Source organism: Piliocolobus tephrosceles, chromosome 5 (genome assembly GCF_002776525.5).
Source record: "Piliocolobus tephrosceles isolate RC106 chromosome 5, ASM277652v3, whole genome shotgun sequence".
NCBI lineage: Eukaryota > Metazoa > Chordata > Mammalia > Primates > Cercopithecidae > Piliocolobus > Piliocolobus tephrosceles.
In genome coordinates, this window is record NC_045438.1 from 34,888,579 (window position 1) to 34,915,519 (window position 26,941).

Below are 26,941 nucleotides of genomic sequence, written 5' to 3' on the forward strand. Positions count from 1 at the left end.
TAGATAAGCCTACCACTATTCCCACCCTCCCCTACATGCCCACATCTCCCTTAGCAATGCAAACTGAAAAACAAGAAAAATTATAACCTTGTGTCTGACTCCCTTCCCTCTCCTTCCTGAGCTCATTTGTGCTCTGTGGGTAATATCATCTATAAGGAAGGTCTAGCAGTGGAAACAAGTTTTCCCTGTCCCTCAGTGTCTGGGCCCTATCACAGCCACCCCATCCACATGACCATCCACTACTGGTCATTCATCACCTGAAGACAGCTGTGATTGCAGCTAGTTCACTTCTAGGCAGGGGTTGGGAGATGTTCCCTCCTTGCTTTCCTGTGATTCTGGATCCTATCATTCTAGTCTTTTCTCCCAAGAGATGCCAAGAAATTAGGCAAGTAGAAGCCCAGTATCCTCTTCCCTCTCCTACTACCATTTTTTGACAATTCTTTATATGCGAGGAAAAAGAATTCCCCATCTCCTGTCTTCTTTTCCCATTCTTTCATTTTGTGCTCTACCACATTAGCGTTATTTTCTGTTTTGGAGAGAATTCTTAGTAAAGACCAGAAGCTAAAAATCTATTTTTAGAAAGTCCCCCTTGGAAGACCTTAGATCATCCCTTTTTTAAAAAAAAGGAGAGAGGGTAAACTACATTACACTATTCGCATTTATTGAGCAACTACTGTGTACCAGGCCATAAGCACTATAAGAAATAAAGGATGAACAAAACATTATGGGAAAGAGCTGATACAAAACTCACTAAAACACCAGCTACACTGGCAAATGCAAGGAGGTCTAATGGAGAAAGCACTGGACATACTAGTGAAGGACCTTGTGGAAAGGTTGGCATTGGCATTTGGGCAATGACCGGATTTTTGTAAGTAGAGGATTTTTTTCAAGTGCATTCAAAAAAAGACCAGGCATGGGAGAATGCTGGATACACTCAAAGGGCAAGCACCTTCAGATTCTAGGGTGAATGTGTAGTGCTAAAAGAAGGGTACTGCATAGTTGGAGGGAAGGTAATCAGCATTGATGTAAAACTAGGCTGAAACCCTTACTAAATGTTGAGGTTCGGTTAGAAACAGACCAGTGATGGTCTTGAATGCCAATTTATAATTTAATCTTTTTTAAATGGAGATTTCACTGAGGGCTTGTGAGTAAAGAAAAATGTATTTTCTTTCCCTCATATCTTATGTAGCAAGTGGTTGCTCCTGCCTAATATTAAAACTAAGTTACAAAGAAATAGCCAGTTTTTCCTGGGTGTACGATGAAAACACATTCTCTCTTTAATCCCTTAACCCAACCGTCTATGCCTAAGATCAAGAGTGCTTTTACAATATGCTGCATAAAAACCTCAAAAACTCATCTCAGTATTCAATTATATTTTAAAGTTGTTGCATAGAAAGCCCAGGATTTCAATCCAATATCAGTGTACAATCTATAATCATATATTGGAACTCTAAAATTAGCTGATACCTATTGAAAGTGTTCTATGTGCTAAGCACTTTATATGTATAATATTATTTATTCCTCTCAAAAATGTGGTAAATTCTGTAAATTATTATCCTCAAGTGACACAAGGGGCAACAGAAGCACTAAGAAAGTAGAGAAGTTCAGTAGCTGTATGGGGGCATAGTCAGGTTGCAAAGCTTCATGGAAGACTCTAGAGATTGTCCTCTGTATCTCTCTGCGGGCAGCTCCCATCACCCTCCCTCCTGAGGACAGATGTTCTTCAGGCAAGCCCCCAGACACACTAAGACTGCTGGGCTATTCTTATTCATTCATTTATTCACGCAATACATATTTATTGAGCACCTACTATGTGTCAGGCACTCTTCTAATTGCTTAGCTCTTGCAGTGGAAAAAGTGAACAAAGTTCTTTCCTTTGAAAGGCCTCTTCTCCAGTTAGGTGCGGTGGCTAGGGCCTGTAATCCCAGCACTTTGGGAGGCTGAGGCAAGAGGATCACTTGAGGCCAGGAGTTCAAAACCAGCCTGGGCAACACAGCAAGACCCTGTCTCTACAAAAAATAAAAATAAAACAATTAGCTTGGTGTGTAATGATGCATGCCTATAGTCCTAGCTACTGAGGAGGCTGATGTGGGAGCATTTGAGCCCAGGAGTTCAACGCTCTGATGAGCTGGAAGATACCGAGTCTATAAAGTAAAAGACCTCTTCTCTTAGAGTATTTTCTCTATCACATTTATCCCTCTTCATTATAGCAATAATTATTCTTTTAGAGGAAATATCAGGTCCCCAAAATGTCAGCAGTGTTCTTCATACCACTGCCAAACTATCTCAATATTCACGTAGAAAATCATTTTTAAAGGCAAATAGATTATAACATCTCAGAAGGAAATGTCTTCAAAGATAAGTGCTGCCTAATATATTAAAAGACAAGCAAGCTCTAGTTGGTCAAATGTTTTCTTCGTTGGGAATTGCCAAACAAGGATAACCTGTTTTGAAAGAATTATAGCATAATCAAAAACTCCTAACACAAAAGCTATTTGGGGCATAACTTAGCTCTTCCCAGTGACTCATGACTTCTCAGAATCTTAGAATGTTTCAGAGTCGATTACTTTAAACAGCAATTATTAACTGGAACTTCAAAACAATATTTGTGAAGAGTTTAGCTTTCTTATTGTTGCAATTTCCATTTGCTGAACCAATTAAGGCCAGTGGTACCACCTGAGATTTTGAAAAATAAAGCAGTGGGTTTTTATTTCAGCTGTTTGGAAATGACTAACAGAGTAATACAATAGATGAATTTTATCTAACATTAATAGTTGGATATGTAAGAAACACCCACTCTCTAGAAATTAAGACATGTCACCATAGTCTTATGACAAGACTGAGTCTCTTATTTTTGAACTTTCTATTCAACAGCTCTCACCACCTTAAATCACCCTTTGTTATGAGTTTTTAAGTGTCTTAAATAGAGAAGATTAAGAAAATGAATACTTATACTCCTTTAAATACTAATTAAGAGGCCCTGGTAACCATTTGTCAGTAATATTAATGGCATGAAAAATGAGAAAGTGTGACTCAAAGGTGAACTCAGGGCAATTTAAATTATATATAAAAAATAAAAACTTAGGTGGAAGAATTTAAAAATTTTTAAGTTCTGCCCAAATTGCGGAGTGCCATTTTATACACTGGGAAGAAAAATGACAGCAATAAAAATTTTAAATAGATAAAAAATATTTTTTAAAAAAATTGTGCAACCCAATTCTAAATGGAACTGAGAAATATAAGCAAAGCATCAACAAAATAGCATATCATTTGAAAAGCTATGCAAATGAAAGAACATTAAAATCACTTTGCTGTATAAAACTCCATGTCAAATGACAGTATCAAGTGTCCACATACCCTGATGCCAAGTTTCAGCCATCTAGTCCATATGGAGAGTAATGCTATGCCCTTATCTATTTTCTTCTTAGGACTAATGGAAATCAAATTAGCTCCATTTTCATATTATGTGAATAAAAATATAAATTGCACAAGGAAAAGGACTTTATTGTGTTCATTGCTATATCCTACTCCCCAGAACAATGCTTTTCACATAGTAGGATCTTGACAGATATTTGTTGAATGAATAAATATTGAAGGCATTTATTCAAAACGACTTGTTGCTATGGATGGCGTATTTAATTTTTACTAAAGGTAAATTATATATAACATGCTGACAACAGTGGCTGGAGAGTTTGCCCTATTATGTGAAGTTTTTCCAAAAAGAGTTTAGTAAACAGCATATTCATGAAGATTATCAATATGTGGAATGGGTGTGACATTACATACATTTCAAATTATTTGAATTTGTGATAAATATTTAAAATACAATATTGAGGATTTATTTTAGTAAAAGGAGAATTTGTCTTTTCTAAACAAAGAAAATGATAGGGTATGACTAGATCATCCTTTATCCTTAAGTCATATTTTCCAAATCTTTAATCCTTTATAGCATCATTTCCCAAAGCGTGGTATGGGAACACAGGCAATATTTTTGTTACAGAAACAACCTTTTATCTTTTACTATAATCGTTACATGTGTATTTTAACATGTACTAGAGAAAATGTAATTAGCACATCAAATCTGTTTTTTATTGATACTAATTTTATATAAGATATATGTAAGTAAGGGCCTGGGCATGGTCACTCACACTTGTGAATTAGCACTATGGGAGGCCAAGGCGGGAGGACTGCTTGAGGACAGGAGTTTGAGATCAGCCTGGGAAAAGCCATCTCTTAAAAAAATTTAAAAATTAGGCGTTGTGGTGCACACACATAGTTCCAGCTACTCAGGAGGCTGAGGTGGGAAGATCACTTAAACCCAGGAGGTCAAGGCTACAGCGAGCTATAATACTATTGCTCCAGTGCAACTCCAACCTGGGAGACAGGACAAAGATCCTGTCCCTTACAAAAAATAAAGAAATAATACATATATATAGGCAAAAATGAATTTATTTGATTTTTCAAAAAGATATTATATAAGTAGTGGTATAGGGAGATATGGTAAAAACGCTACTAAAGGCAAGAGGATGACTGAAATTGAGGAAACTCTGACCTTAGTTTCTACTTGGAGCAGTGAGACTCAGAGCAAATACTCCATTCTTCTTGTAAAGGTGTTCCCAGGCTTCAGACAGGAACCCATTACACAACACCCTTCCTGGGATGTTTTTACCCAGCAGAAAGACTTCTAACCCTCTCAGCCCCAATGCCTCCTTTTTATAACACATTTTATAATCTTTACTACCCTGATAGATCCTTTACTCTCTTGAAAGGAAATCTATAGCCTACTTATTCTCATAAGTTCAAAAAAAATCATAATAAGGCCCTAGCTTTTAATACACAAGAAATACAAGAAAAGCAACTTATGACAAATAAGTAATGCTTGGGCATAATCACCCTAGAAGGCCTAAGGATATAGCCTGTATTGCACCCACATGCAGAATCCCTGTGAATGGGACAGTCCAGTGCAATCGATACGGGTGTATCATGTTGGAAATGCAGTCAACTATCATCAGCAGTCCTGCCACTGGTATTTCCTAAGAAGGGGAACAACTTCTGGGAAAATCGTGTCCACCACTCCCTCCTCTTACCCACAACCCCCCAAAACAACATTCTTTCCTTAGTTTGCATAGTAGTTACACTTCTGAAAAGGGAATACTTGTACTAAAACTGTACAAGAGAACAACCACTATGGAAAACAGTGTGGAGATTCCTCAAAGAACTAAAAGTAGAATGACCATTTGATCCAGCAGTCCCACTCCTGGGTATCTACCCAGAGGAGAAGAAGTTATTATATGAAAAAGATACTTGCACACGCATGCTTATAGCAGCACAATTTGCAACTGCAAAAATGTGGAACCAACCCAAATGCCCATCAATCAATGAATGGATAAAGAAACTGTTATATATATAAATGATGGAATACCACTCAACCATAAAAAGGAATGAATTAATGGCATTTGCAGAAACCTGGATGGGATTGGAGGCAATTATTCTAAGTGAAATAACTCAGGAAGGGAAAACCAAACATCGTATGTTCTCACTCATAAGTGAGAGCTAAGCTATGAGGATGCAAAGACGTAAAAATGCCACAATGGACTTTGGGGACTCAGGGGAAAGGGTGGGAAGAGGTTGAGGGATAAAGGACTACAAATTGAGTTCAACGTATACTGCTCAGGAGATGGGTGCACCAAAATCTCACAAATCACCACTAAAGAAATTACTCATGTAACTAAATGCCACCTCTTCCCCAGTAACCTATGGAAATAAAAAATTTTTTAAAACTGTACGAAAGAATACTTCGTGATCCCCATAAGAATATACATACCTAGTATGTACCCACAAAAATTATGATTTTTAAAGAAAATAAGACTTTGAGCTTATCTGTCAAACAGAGAAGTGGGGTTAGGTTCTGGGTTCAGATCATTATAAATAGGCTTTTCACCCATATGAATACCTGACCAGCTATTGAAAAGTTGAAGGTGATACAGGACAATCCTCTGTTGGACAGAAGAGCCCCACATACTTTGTGACATCCCACATCCCTGACTCCCTTCCCATTAAATTCTGTTCCGGTCATTTCTGTCATTTTGACAGCCAAGAATGCCCCCCAACATTTCCCCAGTGCCTCCTAGGGGGTAATGCCTCCCACATTGACTCATAAATCCCAATAGCACTCAAGGGTTTATTTGTATTTTAAGCCATCCATTACTACCTGACATGTAGTCATTAAGTCCCTTTGGGTTTTTTATTTATCAGTGATAGCTTTCGGTTCCAAAGTGTCTTAAACATAAAAGGTGATGGTTACTAAGACTATTATCAATAATATTCTACTATTATTACAGAAGTATTATTGTTTATAGCTTGTTATTAACCACAAAGTTTCTCTTTTGGCTTAAAGTTGGTAAAAAAAATAAATATTGTTAAAATAAATTTCAGAAAGTTTGGTTGCTCTTAAGGAAAATACTCAGAGTTGGGGGCTCCTGAAAAAATCTGAAATTCAATATAATTAGAAATCTGGTTACTGAAAACCAGATACTTTAAAAATTAAACCTCTTAGGCCTGCAAATTTTGACAGCATAGTTTTAAAAGCAGATTCTTGGCATAATGTTGAGTGGGTTTTGACCAAGTCATGCTGAGAAATTTGCAACTGCAGCATTCACTGGGGTGAATGCAAAAGAGAAAAAACACATTAATGAAAACTTTCCAGGATGAAAGACCTTAAACTTAGCTTAACTTCTGAACTTTTTGCTCTGCTGTGATCCTTCTGACACTTTGAAGAATGATTCTGGATGGGCTCCAAATAGCACACTCCTCACTCCTCATTCTTAAACAGTGTGAAATCTGTCAACCCAATCAGGTCATCAAGAGGGCAGACTGCCACTTGTCGTTACTGAGAGGGGTGTTCTCTAGGACATTGAAAATGTTGGGCAGGTCTTGCTTTTTACCAAGAGCTAGAGCCTAGCATTTTGAGAAAGACACTTATTTCCACTTATTGGGAAAACTAGCTTAGCACCCGTGTGCAAATCAAGTATGCCACTATTCAGTTTACCAGAGTGATGCTTTGACATCATTCCCCTTAACAGAAAGCTGATAATCAAAAATAGCCCACAGGACTATATTTGCAAAGATGGAAAGCTCAAAACACTTGCCTCAGCTCAAGATGGAATCTAATTTTTTTAAATTAATTCTAATGCATGAGACAAAGTAACAATATCAGTTAATGAGAAGCATGGGAACTATTTGAATGCCTGTTCTTCTACTTGTTGCATGTGTTTCACCGAGTTTCTTAATCTTTTGGTACTCTGTTTCTCTGCTTCGAAACCTGGAATAATGATAGGTATTATCAGCTCTGGTTATTTTGTTGTGAGAACTCGGACCCCCTAGGCAAAATTACCAAGTGAATTAAGTTTTCCTTTGACTTTTACCCCTTCCTTACTCACACCATTGAGCTAAGCACTAGGGATTATAGGTAAGTAAGGCATAGGCCCTGTCCTCAAGGAACTAACAGTTTAGTGGGTGAGAAAGACAAGTTAATATGACAATGCAGATATGGCTAAAGAACTGCTTTGCTGAATATAAGTAGGGTGGGGTTGCTTTGGGAGCCCAGCACAAAACACCAGCCACCATTGGGAAAAGACTAGGAAGACTTTCCACCCAATCACCTTCTTTCTCCTCTGTCCTTTTGTCCCACCTTCCTGCTCCCCACAAAGCTACCACCCTATGACTTCCCTTCTAAGATAGAACCCCAAGCTTTAGACTGTTCCTTCTGCCCCCTTCCATCAGAATCTATCCATCTGACATTGGCTACTAATTCAAGCTAAGGCATTCATTGATTCATTAATTCTGAGTGATACTTACATTCTGACTGGAGCTGTCCTTACACACTCTACCAAATCTTTATTGAGCATATACCATGTAGGTTAATTTCAATCTTTTACCTAAAAGACTGGTGAGTGGAAGAACCAAGCCTTGAACCTCATTCTAGGCCAAGTATCCTTTTCTCAGAAATAGTTTCTTATTCCATTTCATCACAGTCTGTAGGCTCTGCCTAGCTTGGCAGCGCCTGTAGCAGAGATTCCACGTATAGCAATAGGATGGTGCTAAGGTTCATCTCCGTGGAGATGAGACATATACCAGAGAGAATGGAGAATACTGCCATTGTGATACCCTAACTTGTATTAACTTGATTGACTCTCTTAGCTGAAAATGCTGGATGGATTCCATTTGGCTCCTTCATTTGCAAGACATTAAGGGCTCCTTACCCACCCTCTTCCTCAAGGACTTAACTTGTGCAAGCTGACCCCCAGAACATCAAAGAGTACAATTAACTGATAAGGTGGCAAGCTATGTCCACAGTGCCCAGGAATTTGCTCAGGTGATAATACTCTAAAGCCCCCGGCGTTTGGGTCCGGAGCCCCCACACCTATCACCTTGTGATGAATTTAAAGCCCCTGCACCTGGAACTGTTTGTTTTCCTGTAACCATTTGTCTTTTCAACTTTTTTGCCAGTTTTACTTCTGTCAGATTGCTTCAGCTCAATTCCCACTCCCCTCTCTAAACCAAAGTATAAAAGAAAATCTAGCCCCTTCTTCAGGGCCGAGAGAATTTCAAGCGTGAGCCATCTCTGGATCACCGGCTAATAAAGAACTCCTGACTTAGTCTCAAAGTGTGGCGTTTCTCTATAACTCACTTGGTTACAACACCATGGCACCATAGCTGCTCCTGGAGGTCCCAACCCCATGAGGGCACTGCTTAGTTATCCAGCCACACTACCTGTTCACTAGAAGGGCAGCTGAAAGTCCCAGGAAAGGGCAGAGATTTCCTCCTACCACACCCCTCTCCGCTCCCCACCCCAGGGCCACTGTTTTTGGCTGTTGCTGCTATGGAAGGACAGGAGTGAGCTCCCGCTCCTGACAGGAAACTCTCCAGGAGCAGAAGCTATAACTTCCTCATCTTTGCATCATCAGCACCCAGCCCAGTGTCTGAGCCAAAGTAAACCCTCAGTTAATGTTTGGAGAAGGGGATGGATAGGAAGGGAAGGGTGAGCTGTTGAGACAATCGAAGATAGTTCTTCTCTTTGGCAATTCTAAAAGTACTTAGCTAAATTTATTCTAAAACGCTAGGTCTCTTCCACCTTCTGCTTCTCTCTGTTCCCTCCTTCAGACACAGCAATTAAACTCTTCATTCTGAGCAATCCACTGTTAATAACCTAGGATGAGAGAAGGCAAGAGAAACCTCAGTGCCAACAGTGCACATCCCTTTTTGTGCTTTTCTATGTCCCCTCACTTTCACCCCTGCCATTTGCATCTCCACAGGTCCCTCCTGAGTGGGTTTCTCTGTGGCTTTAGCAGGGTGTGTGTATATTCATATTTTTTCCAATGTAGGTGTATGTGAGCTTGTTCTCAGAGCTCTATCGTTTCCATAGTCGTAAGAATAAAAACATTTTTCTGACTGACCACTCCATCCCTGCCATGGTGCTTTACCCCATCTGGAAGGGTGTGCAGGACCCAGTCCATTACCAGAAAGGATACATCTCATAGAGGGCAACTCTCGAACTCATATGGGATTCAGAGGGTGGTGCCAAAAACTTCTCACATTTCTTCTCAGACTACCTTTCACTGGTACAGAGACCTCCTCCGATGGGTGCTTGAATGTCCCTTCTCTCTTGATCTCCCTTCCTCATTCCTTTTCTACTGCTCTGTCTCCTCACCCTCTCTACCTGACCACACCCCCTACATATACACCAGGTGCCATTTTGCCTCTATGCCATGTGGAAAGAAAGGCTTCTGACTCCAAGTGTGAGGGGCAAAGTAGATCATCACTTTCTTGAGAACGGAGCACCCGCTAGACAAATTATCTTCCTTTCTCTTGCTCATATTTTTTGCTTTATATAGTATTTTAATTTCTAGACATTTTTAAACTAAAACCTTCCTTACCTGCCACAGCTGAAGTAGAAACAAAAGTAGTGAAGGGGATAAACAGCCAATCCCACCACCTTCCTCTGGGTGGTTGAGGGCAGAAACACTCACTTGAATCTTCTTGTTTGAGTCCGTTTTCACACTACTGATAAAGACATACCAGAGACTGGGTAATTTATAAAGAAAAAGAGCTTTAATTGACTCAGTTCTACATGGCTGGGGAGACCTCACAATCATGGTGGAAGGTGAAAGGCACGTCTTACATGGCAGCAGCAAGAGAGAAGTGAGAGCCAAGTGAAAGGGGTTCCTCTTATCAAACCATCAGCTCTCATGAGACTTATTCAGAACCATGAGAATAGTATGGAGGAAATCACCCCATGATTCAATTACCTCGCACCGGGTCCCTCCCACAACATGTGGGAATTATGGGAGCTACAATTCAAGATGAGATTTGGGTGGGAACACAGCCAAACCATATCCATTCTGTATATTCAGGTACCACAGTGCCTTGCACAGAGCAGGTGTTCAATGGATATTTATTGGTGGAGGCTTCCCAGTGTTCATCAGACTACAAAAAACAAATAGCCAATTCATTCAACTGCTTCCAGTTCGTTTGACAACTACCAAAGAATATTATATATGTCTTATAGCCATTCCTAATTAAAACATAATGCAAAATTATCAAGGTAGGCAGACATAGTTAGAAAACACATAAAAGACATATGTATTTTCTAGAGGGAAGGAAAGAAGAAAGAAGAAAATGCCTATGGGCCATGTTAAGCAGCAAGGAAATATTATGGATTATGCCCTGACACCATGACTCTATCAGCAGATGTCCCTTCAGGTTAAATTTCAGGTGACTTTAAGGCTTGGCTCCTAAGGGTTAAACACAAGGTCTGTGTGCATCCCTGTGCATCCCAGCAGGGTTTTCCTTTGAGCTGCCTGTTTGCCCAAGTACCTCCCACTCTTTCCCTTCCCCACAAGCTGCTGCTCCACTCTATGTACACAACAAAAATGTTTGTCTTTTCCAAAGCTGGAGACACCAACCAATGTCTGTGAATTTCTTTGTGTAATAACATAATAATCAAATCACATTAAGTCAGTGTCAAGAGAGACATGTGTTTTCAATTTTAAAACCCACAAGTGATTATTTATTCCCTAATACTTCATTTGTACATTTAGTGAGAGAAATAGGAAAGTCACACACATAGAATTGCTTCCAACCTTTGCTATGAATTTATTTCTCTAGTTGTTTTCTAGTTATTTTACAAGTTGTCTTTCAATATTAGCATTATGGTATTTCTCACTCTCTTGTTCAATGATACCAAGTTTAATTTTCAGCCTTTACAACTTTGTTGATTTTTAAACACTTGTATTTATGAATAACACAGTTAGAAAGAATAAGTAATGTCCTCTTATTGGTTTTGTTTTACTATACTTTTTATGTGGTAAATAAGTCATAATATGAGATCTACCATCTTAGCAAATGTTTAAGTGTATACTACAGTCTTGTTAACTGTAAGTACAATGTTGTACAACAGACCTCTAGAACTTTTTCATCTTGTGTGACTGAAACTCCATACCCCTTGAACAGTGATTTCCCCATTTCCACTTCCCCAGCTGCTAGTAACCACCATTCTACTTTCTGCATTTATGAGTTTGGCTACTTTACTACACTTTTTTTTTAAAGGACCAAAACTTAAAATCTTTTGGGTGCTGATACATCATTTTGGATCACTATACCCCAGAGAAAATAGGGTCCTGTGCTAGACTGCCTTATGTCTCCACTCTTTGCCCTTTCCTGTAAAGAGTAGGATATAATGAGCAGAGCATCATCTTCAAGGTCAGAAAGACCCAGGTTCCAATCCCTACTCTATTATTTATCCATTGCATGACTTTGGGTAAATTATTAAACCTTTCCAAACTCATTTTTTCATTTGTAAGATGTACCTATTTTAATATCAACTTCACAATACCTAATTTTATGAAAATTTATTGGATCGCAAATGTAAATTACCTAGTAGGTACTCAATATTTTGGTTCTATCACCCAGCTACAACCCCTAGTCTCGTATGGATTGAATACATGGAATAGGAGACCCAGTGTGTTTGTTCTAGATGAAATACATCAGATATGTCTTTGGGAACCGTTCAGACACTCACACAGGTGAACACTGCAGTAGTCATCTAAAATAATTCTTCCTTCTCTCTGAATTAGTTCAATGTGAAAATATACAGCTTTCCATGGCCTGTTAATGTCTTAATGAAACCTGCTTCCTTAAGAGTGTCCTACACCAAGAGTACAGACATGATTAGTCCTAAGGTGCCACTAAAATCCATAGACAGCCATGGGCCCTAAGAGAGAAATCTCAATGCAAAGGTAAATTTCTCAAGTTCTCTGAGGAACTAAGGATATTTACATTTAAAGAGTTATATTCCAACCACATATAAAAACCACATAATTAAATCACAGAATCCACTCCAGTGAAATATAATTCAAGCAGCCTTTGTAACCTATAAAGAAAAAGGAATTAGTTTCCAATGCATTCCCTTTCTAAAGAATAAAGCATAAAGGTTTTCTTTCTGGAAGTTTTTAGAGATCAAAGGTTCTATCTAGGCCTCTACCAATGGGTAAAGTTAGTACTAATCTACCATCATTCTAAAGATGCACTAATAATTATTTAGGAAAATCCAACAAATTCAGAAAAGAAATAGAGGTTCAAGTTCTTCTACACAGGGGATCATCCCTGTTATCTGATGTGTTAGATGAATGAGTCTTGCCTGTTCTGGACAATTACTTCAATTCGACAATTACATGGTAGCACCTATCATGAGCCAGATAATGCACTACAATAGACAGAACAGGAGCTTACACCTCAATAGTCATCTCATTCCTTCATTCCTTCTTTTGGTAAACACCTTTTCAGTAAGCCAGGCACCATAATAATAGATAAGACATAGTCCTAGCCTAACAGGGTTTACAGCAGTGTGCGGCATCTGCTACACAGCAAGAGAGCTAAGTTACTGCAATACTAGGAGTAGAGCTGAATGCCTCTGACCAGGCCAGGAGGAAATACTTGAGGTGGGCTGCCGAAGGACAGATGACATTTCAACAGGTGGGGAGAATATTCAATTGAGAAGGAATGTGGGAATCCAGATAGAAACAGAAAACTCTGGGGGATGTGGCATAAAAACAGCAAGAGCAGAGATCTGTTTATCTGCAGGGTACTTCTGGGAGATAAAAATGGAAAAGTTAGTTGGCCTCATATTGTGGAGGGCCACGAATGTCAGAATAAATAATATAAATTAAGGAGACATTGTGGGGTCTATAGAAGGACTTGGAGCAGGGGGCTGACATGTAGGAGTTGTGCCTGAGAAACCAATATGTCAGTGGTAGGTGAGATAGATTGAAAGGGATGACTAAAGGCCCTCAGAGGGGTTAATCCAATATCCTGGGACAGGGAGTAAACTAGCAGAGAGGGTGAAAGGAGAGAAGCAGTTGTAGTACGTTACGGCACACATCTGGAACTTCTGCAGTCAAATTTGACAGTCCAAACATATCTCCCAGATAAAAGACCACACTTGCTTTAAATGTATGCTGAGAACTAGAGAGTTAATGCAGCAGTTTTTAACCTCTAGAGACTTAGAATCAACTGAAAGTTTGGTCACTTCAATTTGCTCACCACAAACTGTTGCCCTCAAAACTCTGGATTTGCTGTAACATTTCAAACTCTGAGAAGCGGAGGGTTCAATAAAACCACATTGAGCCTGGCACGTATTACTTCTTTAGGACTGAGGAAACTTGATCTGCTTCTTACTAATTCATTTAAATTTCATTCAAAGTAGGATTTTGAAAAACCTTTCGATTGCCCAGAGAAGCCTTAAGAGCTTATTTTTAAAGCCTTTTTTCCCCTCCTTACAAAAAGGAAACAATAGTTTTCCAACCATCCCTGAACCCTGGATGTCAGAGATTCATAAGCCATTCGTTGGGATGGAGTTTATGGTAGGCAAAAAAAAAAAAAAAAAATCAACTAAAAACGGCAGATTTTGCCAAAAATCCGTGTGTTGCATGGTTAAGGAGACAAGCATTTGATCCTCTTGAACACCTACAAGCGATGCAGCAGGTGTGCAGACAGTCAGCTAGGAAGGAGCTCATTCTACTCCATGACTCAAATCAGCCATGTTGGTTTTCCCTTCACTGTCAAGAACATAAAGGAAAAATGGCAATTGAAAAAAATAAGCATGTTAAAAAGGAGAGTGAGAGAAACAATTTCACTCTGTCTTAAAGACTTTCCTATTCCTCCCCCTCCTCCTCCCACTCAGTGGCAATGTTGAAACAAAACTCTTCTTCTAGTGACAGCCGTCAAGAAGTCGTGAGTATTTTTTGTACACAGAAGAGCTAATGACATAAGGCTTTAATACATTCTATTCAAGACCTGAGTTTCGAGAACTTAAAATAACTTTTGAGTTCCTTTAAGCTCAAACAGATTTCCCAACTTCAAATTAAATTTTAAGATGATGGTTTGTTTTATTTTGGTTTAAGTTTTTTTCTCCCTTTCTTACTTATTTTTCCTCTTTTTGGTGGTTTTATTATTGTTATACATGTTTTATTGTATGTGTTATTTGTTTTTTAGTATTTACAGCTGATCTTTTCTATTAAAAACTCAGCCTACCAAATGCCCTAAATGTTAAGAAATTTAATTTTTTATCTTAATTAAATTGCTCAGAATTTCAAAGTCATTTATAATGACTTTGTCTTAAAAATAGGTCCACCCATGTGAGGAAATCTCCACACTTGATGACATTAAGGGCCAAATAATATATTTGGTTGTCATCAGTTTCTACCCATCATTTTCTGACCACTGAGAATATACACAGTACGAAATAAACAAATATGGCTTATGACCACTGGTGATTTCCGAAAGGCTGGGGGAGACATAGTATTTTATTTTAAAAAGGTTTTCTGGAAGCTCTTTTATGAATGAATGGAACTTTAATGTCTAGAGATGCTAAACTGTGAAAGAGGTGATTTGAATACTGAAGTCATTACAACCAAGTCTAAGTTATGAAATTTGCTAAAAGCACGTGAAAATGAATCGAAGTGTTTAATACATTGAAGGAAGCACTGGTCTCATCCAGAGAATGTCATCTTTAGCATCTCATCAAAGACCATACTGTAAGTTCTGGAAATGAGTCAATATTGTTTTCTACACACAACCTCTTTAAATAATTCTTTTAAATTTCTTAAAGTAGTCTATATAAAAATTATTTTTACAGGGTAACTGCATCTTAGGCTAGGTTACTTCAATCTTAAAATCCTCATGTATGCTTTCAAGAAAACTGTCATCCTAGACAACACTAACCTTCCAATTTTGCAGAGATCCTGAACCCTGAACTAGTAGAATGTGTGAAACAGTGAAAGAGCTGTGCTGTAAATCTGCTACTTCTGCTTCAGGACACTTAAAGTCAAACTAATTAATAGTTTCTCCTGTTTTTTAAAGCTGCATATTGAAAACTACAATTTCACCCTGATTTCTCCAGAGTTCAGCATTCTTGAACTTAGATGAGAGCACACGCATCAGGAAAGTAATTTAATTCCATCAACATGTATTTCACACCTATAACTTGCAGGACTTTGTGGAAATTCAAAGAAAATTGAACAGAAATCTGGTTTCCAAAACCTTACAGCCTAATAAGAAAGTCAGATATGTGAATAAGAGTGAACTTTGCAACCATATGAGGCACAATTGTTACAGCAAAAGTCAAAAAAAGCAAAGGACAAAGAGGGTGACTATAGTCAATAATAATTGTACATTGAAAAAATAACTAAAAGAGTATAATTGGATTCTTTGTAACAGAAAGGATAAATGGTTGCAGGAATGGATACCCGATTTTCCATGATGTCATATTACATATTGCATGCCTGTATCAAAACATCTCATGTACCCCATAAATATGTATATACCTACTATGTACCCACAAGCATTAAAAAATAAAACAATTATAAAAAGTGAAAATAAAATAAATAATGAAAAAAAAGCAAAGGACAGTGGCAAGAGGGCCTGGACCCTGGAACTCCATTTTGAGGTTGATTCAGTAAATGATTACAAAAACTAACATGTGTATGTATAAGTTTTAGCATCTTCCACTTAACAAATGGGCTTATTGTTCAAAAAGAGCATTTAACAATGATGTTTCTGTAAATGAAGAATTTATTCAAATTTTATCAGCAAATTTTTTACTGTTTCCATTATATGTAAGACTATTATACACTAGATACGAGGGGTCACAAAGGTTGATTAAATGGTTTCTGACTTTGGGGTGTAATAGTTGTTCACCAATAACTCCGTAGTACAAGACATATGAAAAATCCTGTAACAGTTGAGTGCAGTGGTACATACTTGTAATCCCAGCTACTCTAGAGGCTGAGGAGGAAGGATTGTTTTTAGGGAAGGAGTTTGAGGTTGTAGTACACTATGATTGTACACCTGTGAATAGCCACCACACTCCAGTCTGGGCAGCATAGCAAGACTGTCACTTAAAAAAAAAAAAAAAATTCCTGTAAAAGGAAGATAAACAAAGACTATGAATAGTCACTAACCAAGCAAGAAATTTTATTAGAATAATTACTAGCTCAATAATTATCAAAGTAGGGCTTAATAACACATTATTAAGAGGTTCAGTTGGACTGATGCTCAAAAGTGCTAATATTGGGTTTATGTCGTTGGATCTCCATGGGTGCTTACAGTCAGCTCTGCTCACTTAAACACAAAGGCTTTCTTTGTTCTCAGTATCACTTGAGCTACTTCTGCACCAATTACTCACTACTGGACTTCTGGAAACAATTGACATAGACCTATTTCAGGGAACCAGGTATACAGTTGACAGAAACAGCCTCATAATATGGATATATTTACCGCTTTCTTAAATCTCAGATATTTATTCTAGGTTTAAGGTTTCTCCTGGTAGCAAAATTAATCAGCCCCTATACAGAGAATATTCCATAGAGAAGGTACTCAAAAATGAAAATAATTTTTATTAACATATTTTTGCATTTAAGCCAACCCCAACTTGTAAAATTTAAAAATTACTGTACTGGCAGTGCCAATACAAACTTTGTATTCCTAAAATTAGCACCAAAGTAGTGCAAAAATGTGTTAATATGTAGATATTTGTGATATTTACAAAAGAAAAGTGAACAGAAAATGAATTTCCCAGTTCGGGTCAATGCTCACATAGATTAGGCAATGAAACATTCTGGAACACCTTTTTATAACTATTCCAAATAAGAATTTGGAAACCATAAAACAATAAAATCCAAACAAAGGTGCATTAGGATAACTGTAAATGCCTTTAAGTAATGATTTGTAAAACTGTATAAGGGTCTTAAATAAACCTTGCATTTTATTACCAGGCACATTCTTAACATTCCCCAGATTTTTACAAGAGGAATTTAACTGAGCTATCTGTAACATTTAGCTTGGCTAATCATTTACGTTTCTACCCAGAAATACATATCAAATACATTATCATATCATATCAAACACATATCAATACATTATCAAAGTAAATGTGGTAGCTATGCACTGGGACTCCTTTTGGAAACAAATATATCAGATCTTTATCAATAATTGATTAACACATTTAAATACTTCAAAAAGCAGGACCTTGTACTATTATACAGAGGGTGCTTTATTCAGATTGTTATATGAATTTTTTTCTCCCATCTTCAGCTTCTTATATCTTCGTTTTTCATTATCTCACAAAACACAAATTGCTCCCTAAATGACACTCGATTGATAAGTTATTAATGTTAGTTTAAATAAACTTATTTTTCTTGGATTGTTGCACGTTCTTCCCCTTTAGAAAGCTACCTTGATTTTTTTCCGGTTAGCTTTATGTATGTCTTCAAATAAGAAAATTAAGTGCTATTGTTTTCACAAATGGCTATGTAGCATTGCTTCTGAATCATTTGCTTGTTAATTAAAGGATAACCCAGATAGAAGTTAAATGGAGTAGTCATGGCCTGCCTTGGTATTTTAGAAAATATTGGCCACCAGTTAACACTGCAACTTGTCAGATATCTACCTGCCGAACTGAGACGGTAGGTTTGAAAGTATACAAATAAAGAATATACATCATGATGACCAATTCATTCAAAAACTTTGAACAATTTTATGGGGAAAGACATTGTATGCTACATTTTTTAACCAACAAGGCATCATAAAAAATTAACTGAAAAGATTTGTTGGCTAGCTTTATTTAATTACTGGGTTTTTTTTTTTTTTTTAACGCCATCTGAGCTTATGTTTCAAAGACTGCCCCACTATGGTAGCTCATGCTTATAATCCCAGCATTTATGGTAGGCCTAGGCAGGAGGATCACTTAAGCCCGGGATCACCAGCCCTGGCAACACAGTGATACCCCCATCACTAGTCTATTTTTTTAATTTGAAAAAAAAAAAAAAAAAAACGCAAGACAGGCTAGACTAGAGTGAGAGGAATGAGGCACTAGCCTTACTTAAAATTTAGGGGAATACCAAATAACACAGTGATCAAGATGTATCATATCTTAATGCAATCTTTTTAAAAATCAAAATTAAAACCAAAAACAGTCATGAGAAACAATATAACAAAAATTTAAACAAAGATCCAAAGAGGTCCACATTCTGTCATGTTGCCGAACTAATATTACTATTATTCGTTTGACTCTAGGTGAAAAAAATAGGTAAGGAATCTTGCTGTTTTCTTCTTCGTTATAAAGATAAAAACAGATCTAAACTTAATATCTCCAGCTCATGGCATCATTAGTTTAGTAATATTTTAGTCAAAATTAGTGAATAGTAACCATTATTTCCTGCCATCTACACTTACGATATGTCACTTAATTTCAATGTCATTATCTTAACTATGAATCTTCCTAAAGTACTACACTACTTGGAAAACTAAAGGGAAGTTTAAGAAGTAATCCATTTCAATTTACTATGTTTGTGGCGTATTTCCATCATTCAGGGTTATTTTACTTGCTTCTGAGTTTATTATATAAATACAGATATACCCCCAACTACATAAGACATTTTCTTTTAGTATTTTGGGATGGGGGAATTTTTATAGAATATGAAAAAAAGGAAAAGATCATCTATAGATATTTTCTTTTAGATTTTCCTTATACATAACATAGGAATAATTTATTTATTGAATAATTGATTTCATTCTATATAGAGCTATCACTACATTTCTTTACTTTCCTATGTAGCAAAACTCCTTAAGAGTGGTCTACACTTGATATTGTTTCCAACTTCTTCACATTGTTTCTCTTCTTAAACTTTTTATCATAAAATAACTTCAATTTATCAAAAATCTGCAAGAATACTCATATACTCTTTCTCCATATGCACCATTTGTTATATTTTGCAATCTTTGCCTTGCTGTGATACATTTTTTTCTTAACACTTTATTGTACATATGCCACTTTATCACTAAATATTCCAGCATGTATTTTCTAACAATGAAAGCATTCTTTTGTAACCACACTTCAATTATCATTCAAATAATGTGTTTGGGGTATTTCTGGACAATCACTGTGATGTCAACACTCAAGTTTTAAAAGGCACATGTGAAATGAGTATTAAAATATTTATAAATATGAATGTCTCATGCATAAATCCGTATCCAAAATTATCCTAATAATGTCATTTATGAAATTTTTTTCTGATACAGAATCCAGTTAAGGGTCCTGCATTGCATTTAGTGCACTGTCTCTGGTATTCATTATTATGAAACAATACCTAAAGCTGTCTTTGTCTTTCATGATATCGACATTTTTTAAGAGCGCACAGGCTGATTGTTTTGTGGAGTGTCCTTCAATTTTGTCTAATGTTTCCTCTTTATTAGAATCAGATGTGCATTTGGGGCAGGAACACAATATGTGTGAGGTTGTATCCTCAGTGCATTACATTAGGAAGAGCATGATGCCAGTTTCTGGTGGCATTAACTTGGATTACTTAGGGAAGATGATGCCCCCTCTACATTTTTCCACTAAAAAACTACCCATGTTTTTCTTCTCCAATATTAATAAGTCTTCTGGGGGTAAATGCTTTGATATTGGGTAATTACCCCATTGCTTTTTAAACTTTTCACTTAATAATTTTAGTATCCATTAATGATTCTGCCTGAATCAGTCATTACCATATTGGCTGCAAAATGGTAATTTTCCAACTATTATTTCTTCTACATTTATCAGTTGGCACATTCTACAAAGAAGAGATTTCACTTCTCCTTATTTACTTACTTACCTTATCACCAGTATGAACTCACTGGTTCTTACTTCAGCCAATGGTTTATAATCCATTCTTTTGTTATTCATTTTGAGGCTCAAATTTCCCATATTTTCTCAGAGAGACCCCTTGATGTTGTCACTTCTGTCATTTTTAAATGATTCCATCATTTTTTTAGCTCCCTCTTATTTTCTAGTATAACAAGATGCTACAGTTCATCTGGTACATTTTCCATCCCTGCCCTAGAATTGGCCATTTCACCAAGATAAATCTGGTCCCTATTAGCAAAAAGTCATATTTTAAAACACAGTCTGGGTGCTAGGTGTGCTCATTGCTACCAGAGTGTTGCTGCTTCTAGGCACACAATAAAATGTACTCAAGTACTGTGTATATAGTTCATGGCCAACTCTCAGTCTTCAAGGTACCTGACCCATTAGCAGCATTTAATTTTGATGATCACATCTTCCTACTGGCAATACAATCTTCATGAAGCTTCTAGGAAATGATGTTCTCTTGGCTTTCCTCTGTCCTCATGGGATACTCCTTCCCAGTCCTCTTTAATTTGCCCTACTTTTCTCTAAACCCATCTAAAGTCAAGGTGGAGTCTAGAACTCAGACTTTGATCCTTTTCTTGTCCGTATCTATACTTAACTCCCTAGGTAATCTCATCTGACAACTCTCAAGTTTTTATCTCAAGTCCAGTCTTCTCCCGCAAGCTCTGGATTTTATATCCATTTATTTCTACTTAGCATCCTCACCTGCATCTCTGATAGATGTCTAGATACAACATGTGTAAAATCGAACCACTCCAGACCTGGTCCACCTATAGCTTGCCCTTGAATTATGCCTTTGCATGCATAATGCAGCCTAAATAACAAACTGAATTTGGTCACTCACTGCCATCAGGGAGCACCATTGTTTCCTCTGCCTCTGCCATCTGTTGTGATTTTTGAGTTCCATAGAGGAAAGGGGGAGATAGGGGAAGGCAGGACAGAAGCCAAAATTACTTTACATATGAGCCGTACATTTCCTACTAGACTGTTAAATTGACTCTACATTCAAAATTGGCAGCAGACGTCACTAATGTGGCCCTAGAGTGATTCATATAATTTCAGCTGAGATAAGAAATATCTTGACAGACATTCAAATAATGTGTTTGGGGTATTTCTGGACAATCACTGTGATGTCAACACTCAAGTTTTGAAAGGCACATGTGAAATGAGTATCAAAATATCTCTACTGGTAAGATTAGATTTTTATGGCAACCAGTAAGACAGAATACACCATTAGAAAGTAAACACTCTCTGCTTCTTGTCGGGGGCATCCAGGTTACTTTTTGTGCTAAGATTATTGGGTCCTGTGCCGGTGATGTTCCTGGGATATTGGGAACTATTTCCTCACACGTAAACTGGTATATTCACAACCCTTCTAATTCAGGTGGAAAACATCATACAAGTGAGAGTGTGGGATGAGAACTTGGTCTAAATGTTTGAGTCTCAGTTCCGCTATAGTAGAAAAAGAATAACTGCTCATTTCAAATGCATGCAGAAGTGTGTGAATTTCACTTAGCATACCAGCATCATTAACAAGAAAATGAAAGTATTAATTCATATATTTCATGGTCTTCCAAAATTACATTCTGAAACACCTTGACATTTTAGTAAATGCAATGCATAAGAAATATAGTTAGGTCGGGTGCAGTGACTCTCTCCTATAATCCCAGCATTTTGGGAGGCCAAGGTGGACGAATAGTTTGAGCTCAGGAGTTCAAGATGAGCCTGGGCAACGTGGCGAAAACTTGTCTCTACAAAAAATGTAAAAATTAGCTAGGCATGGTGGTACATGCCTGTAGTCCCATCTACTCGGGAGGCTGAGGTGGGAGGATCGCTTGAGCCCAGGAGTCAGAGGTTGAAGTGAGCCAAGATTGCACCACTGCACTCCAAACTGGATGACAGTGTGAGACCCTGACTCAAAAAATAAGTAAAAAATTTTAAAAATATATCAGGTGTGTTCATGAAGCATTTCAAATGTAGAATTCAATAGACTAGATTTTTAAAAGTATAGAAAGCATCCTCTAAATTTCTCTCCTTTTAATACATTATATTTTTACAGAGTGGAGCAAGTTGGCTCTCTTTTAAATATTAAATTTCTTGACTTGATGACTTTCCACAGATACAACATACTCAGGGGAGATTGGCACCAAGAAAAAGGTGAAAAGACTATTAAGCTTTCAAAGATACTTCCATGCATCAAGGCTGCTTCGTGGAATTATACCACAAGCCCCTCTCCACCTGCTGGATGAAGACTACCTTGGACAAGCAAGGGTAAGCTGACTGCCCCTGTCTCCTCACAGCAGGCTAGTGGCCAACAGTATGTACCTCAGCCAATAGCACTGGTGTTGGAGTCCTACTCTGCCTCTTGAGGAGCTCTGTGACCCTGAGCTCATTATTCCATACATCTGGACTTATTCCTCTAATAGCAAATGAAATTAACAGAAACATCCCCCTTATGAGGTGCACGAAGTAAACCACGTTTATATGCTTAATATACACATGCCTAACTAGCCATTTTCATTTTTATAAAGGTACAAAATATATTTGCATGATACTAAGTAAAGCAAAATTTTGGACTGGCAGATTACTAATGAAGGGATAACTAAAGTTTTTAATTTATTAAATTAGCTAATTGTAATAGCTACACTAAAAATAACCCAATCATCATCAACTCTTAATTCTACTTTAGGCTGTTGATGCACTGCATTTTCCTTTTCATAATTTTTAATTCATTTGAATAAATCTTAATAACTCTACAATTACTTTTGTAATACATTGATCTGACTGACGGTGGAAATTAATGTGTGACAATCTGCAAAAAGTGTTCAGGTTATGTCTACCCCAAACTGCCAAAGGAATTTAAATTTCAGCAATAAATGCCCCAGTTTAAACAGAAGTCAAAGATAGATTTTATAGCTTGCATGCTAAGTGATATTATACTATTTATATACTATTATGAAATATATACCACTGGCAAAGCACAGTGCCTCATGCCTGTAAATCCCAGTACCTTGAGAGGGCGAGGCAGGAGGATTGCTTAAGCTCAGGAGGTTAAGGCTTCAGTGAGGTATGATGATGCTACTGTACTCCAGCCTGGGGGACAGAGTGAGACCAGGTCTCAAAAAGAAAGAAAAAGAAAGAAAAGAAAGAAAGAAGGATGGAAGGAAAAAAGAAAAGAAAAGAGAGAGAGGAAGAAGGGAGGGAGGGAAGGAGGAAGCAAGTAAGGAAGGCAGGCAGGAAGGCAGGCAGGCAGGCAGGCAACTAATATATGCCATTAGAAAATGAACAACAAGTAATATCAAAAGAGCTAATTCCCAATATTAGGCCTCCAAAAGGATAAAAAAAATCATTCCTAACAACTTAAGGTCTGATACTGGGCAGTTTTTGAATGGTTGCTTGTTTGTTTGCTTATGAGAGGAGAACAAGTCTAAGCTTCCCCAGCCCTGGAATATCACTGACAGAGCACTCTTGGTGGTATCTCTCCTCTAAGTAGCCACCTTTCAAGAAAGGTGGTGTGAGATGTGGAAAGGACAGAGGGCTGGAAGTCCAGCTATCAGAGGCCAAGTCCTGGGGCTGCCTTTAATATTGTGTGAGTTAGGTAAAAGTCTCACACAATCTAAACCTCAAAAATAACCTAATATCCCTTCATTTTTCTGGATGTGTTGTGAGGGTATTTTTGTGTCATGCCAGGGCATTTGGATTTTATTGTAGGACATAGGAAAAACATTCAATTGTACTAGATGATATTATGCGAGGATTTTCAACTTTTTAATTGTTTAATCCACTGTATCTCAAAGTATATGTTTGGGTCTCCAATGTGATTCATTTGCGTGCTGTTTGTTGTTTGCCTTTTCAGCATATGCTCTCCAAAGTGGGAATGTGGGATTTTGACATTTTCTTGTTTGATCGCTTGACAAATGGTGAGTTACCCAAAAGAATTCTCACTAAAATATATACCATAAAGTGGGATTAATTTCATGAAAAACGAAATTTATTTTTAAACATGGCTATTCATTTTTCCTTCTTTCCCCATTTTGATAAATCTACAGCTACTGAAAGAGGACCTGGGTAAGGGAAAATCAACTCAAATGAAGAATAAGGACTGACTTTGACCTTAGAATCTTAAGACAGTTTCCTTGTGACCTTGATCATCCCAAAGGAATTTAGAAACCACAGATTAGATTCTTTTCTTGCAGAATATTTTGGCCACATCCAAAAGTAGGGAGTTCATTGTTAGTTGATGAAAACTAGAAACAAAAGTATATCTGATCAGCCCTGACTTTTACAGGGCAGGGTGCTTGTGCATTTTTATTAAGTGAGCTAAGTCTGCCCTGTTGCGGGTATTGCTCAAATATGTTTGACATCATCAGAAGAAAACAATTGCTGAGGAAAGAATATAAAAGCTTAGGCTGCAGCCAAAGGGAAAAGTAAACAGCCTCATTGGTGTCACTTCTTAAGTTTTTGTGCCTATAAAGACCTTCCTTAAGAAAATAATAAAAAATCTATTATATTTTTATCTGGCCATTAAACAAAGGCTGATGACTTTGAGGGCCAATGAAAGACATCACATTTAATGCTGATGTTGATAGGCCTCATCATTTGCTAGACTTGTGCTTTAAGTCATTATATATGGTTTTCTTATCATTCTATTACTTGGCAAACAATATGCAGTTGAGAGAAATATAGCCTAAGGCCATGAAATAGACCTTTACACTGTGGAAAGCAAACTAGATCATGGAGAGATGAATCCCATAATTTTGCATGTCATTTTGCTCAAATCAACTGAGAAATGGGTACTGGTAAACTAAGTTACCTGTGAACAAAAGAACTTGTTAAATGGTGTTTGTTTGAAAGAGAATATAATCATGACTCTCATAGACATATGAAATGACCACGTCAGAGATTTTCAACTCAATTAGAGATCCAGTAAGATGCTACAACCAGTTCAAAGGAGAAGTCAAAGAGCCTCACATGTATACGAAGTATATACCACACATATCTAAGAAATGCTGAAATCGATTTATAAGTAGGTACAAAATCAAGAGGGGGAAATAAATTGTATTTCCACCTAACCAATTTCATTTCCCATATGTTTTCTTCCAGAGTTTCAGGTCTTATGTATAAGTCTTAAATTCATTTAGTGTTGATTTTTGTATATGGTGAAAGATGAGGATCTAATTTCATTCTTGATCCAGCTTTCCCAGCACCATTTATTGAAGAGACTGTCCTTTCCCCAATGTGTTTTTGGTGCCTTTGTCAAACATTAGTTGGCTACAGAAGCATGAATTTATTTCTGGGTTCTCTGTTCTGTTGCATTGGCTTCATTGTCTGTGCTTTTAAAATTCAAAATCATTATTCCTAAATAAACAATATTTCTTGAATGCTTACAAGTCATTACAGCTTCAATTTTGCATCTCTGCTGACTTGAATTCTAAAATAGCTCATAGTCAGATCTCCTGAGTGATTTTCCATAGGAAGAAGAATAGGCTATGATTATTAAGCAATATGGTGGTTTAGATACCCCTGTAAATGGAATCGTCAATTGGAAGTGACTTATGGAATATTTCAAGTGGCCATAAGCTGTGTCTTTAAAAAAATACACATATACACGTGTGTGTGTGTGTGTATGTGTGTGTGTATGTGTATGTATCCCTGACACCCTAATAGGCAGATTCCTTCTAACTCTTAATGTCTTCATTGCCTTTGGTGAAGGGAGAAGGTCTGAGCTAATTTTACTTGTACAATAAGAAAAAACCTAGGATCAGATCATAGTAGTAATATGCTCTATACTTGAATAACTTCACATCTAAAGGGAAAAAAATTCTATCAAAGAAACTGTATTACAGAGATTTTGGATCTTATTGTCAATCTTGATATTTTAGTGATGGTCAAAATGAGTTAAAGTAAGTGTTTTCCTACAGGAAACAGCCTGGTAACACTGCTGTGCCACCTCTTCAATTCCCATGGACTTATTCACCATTTCAAGTTAGATATGGTGACCTTACACCGATTTTTAGGTAAGTCCTTGTTTTCACATTTCTAGCCCCATGCTCTTGAATAATGGCAATGCATAATACTCTTTAAAGTGGTAAGAGCCATAGGATAATAGATGAAGACCTCCAATTAATCTTAAATGATCTCATCTTACTTTTAAAATATGGCTTGTTCATCCTAAATCATTTAAAAAGTGTTTGATCCCAAACAACTTGGGGGTTAGGGGTGCTGACTCCCTGTGTAGTCAAAAATCTGTATATAGCTTTTGAATGGAAGCCTGACCAATAACCAACAGTTAATTAACACATACTTTGTATGTTCTATGTATTATTTACTGTATTCTTACAATAAAGTAAGATAGAGAAAAGAAACTGTTATTTTAAAAATTACGGGGAATCCCAGCACTTTGGAAGGAGAGCAGATCACAAGGTCAGGAGTTCGAGAACAGCCTGGCCAACACAGTGAAACCCTGTCTCTACTAAAAATACAAAAAACAAAAAAATGTATCCAGGCTTTGTGGCAGGTGCCTGTAATCCCAGCCACTTGGGAGGCTGAGGCAGGGAGAATCGCTTGAACCCGGGAGGTGGAGGTTGCAGTGAGCTGAGATCGTGCCACTGCACTCCAGCCTGGGCGACAGAGCAAGACTCTGTCCTAAAAATAAATAAATAAATAAATAAATAAATAAATAAATAAATAAATAAA

At 37.3% G+C, this 26,941-nt stretch overlaps 1 protein-coding gene across 2 annotated transcripts in view; it reads left to right on the forward strand.

Moving 5' to 3' along the window:
• Window positions 1-26,941, forward strand: part of PDE7B (phosphodiesterase 7B) — a 342,996-nt gene that overhangs the window by 272,081 nt on the left and 43,974 nt on the right. For both annotated transcript variants that reach the window (XM_026455008.1, XM_026455007.1), the window contains 3 exons: window positions 22,365-22,516; window positions 24,102-24,165; window positions 26,167-26,262. In XM_026455008.1, the coding sequence (XP_026310793.1) occupies window positions 22,365-22,516; window positions 24,102-24,165; window positions 26,167-26,262 (312 nt within the window). The remainder of the gene's footprint in view (window positions 1-22,364; window positions 22,517-24,101; window positions 24,166-26,166; window positions 26,263-26,941) is intronic.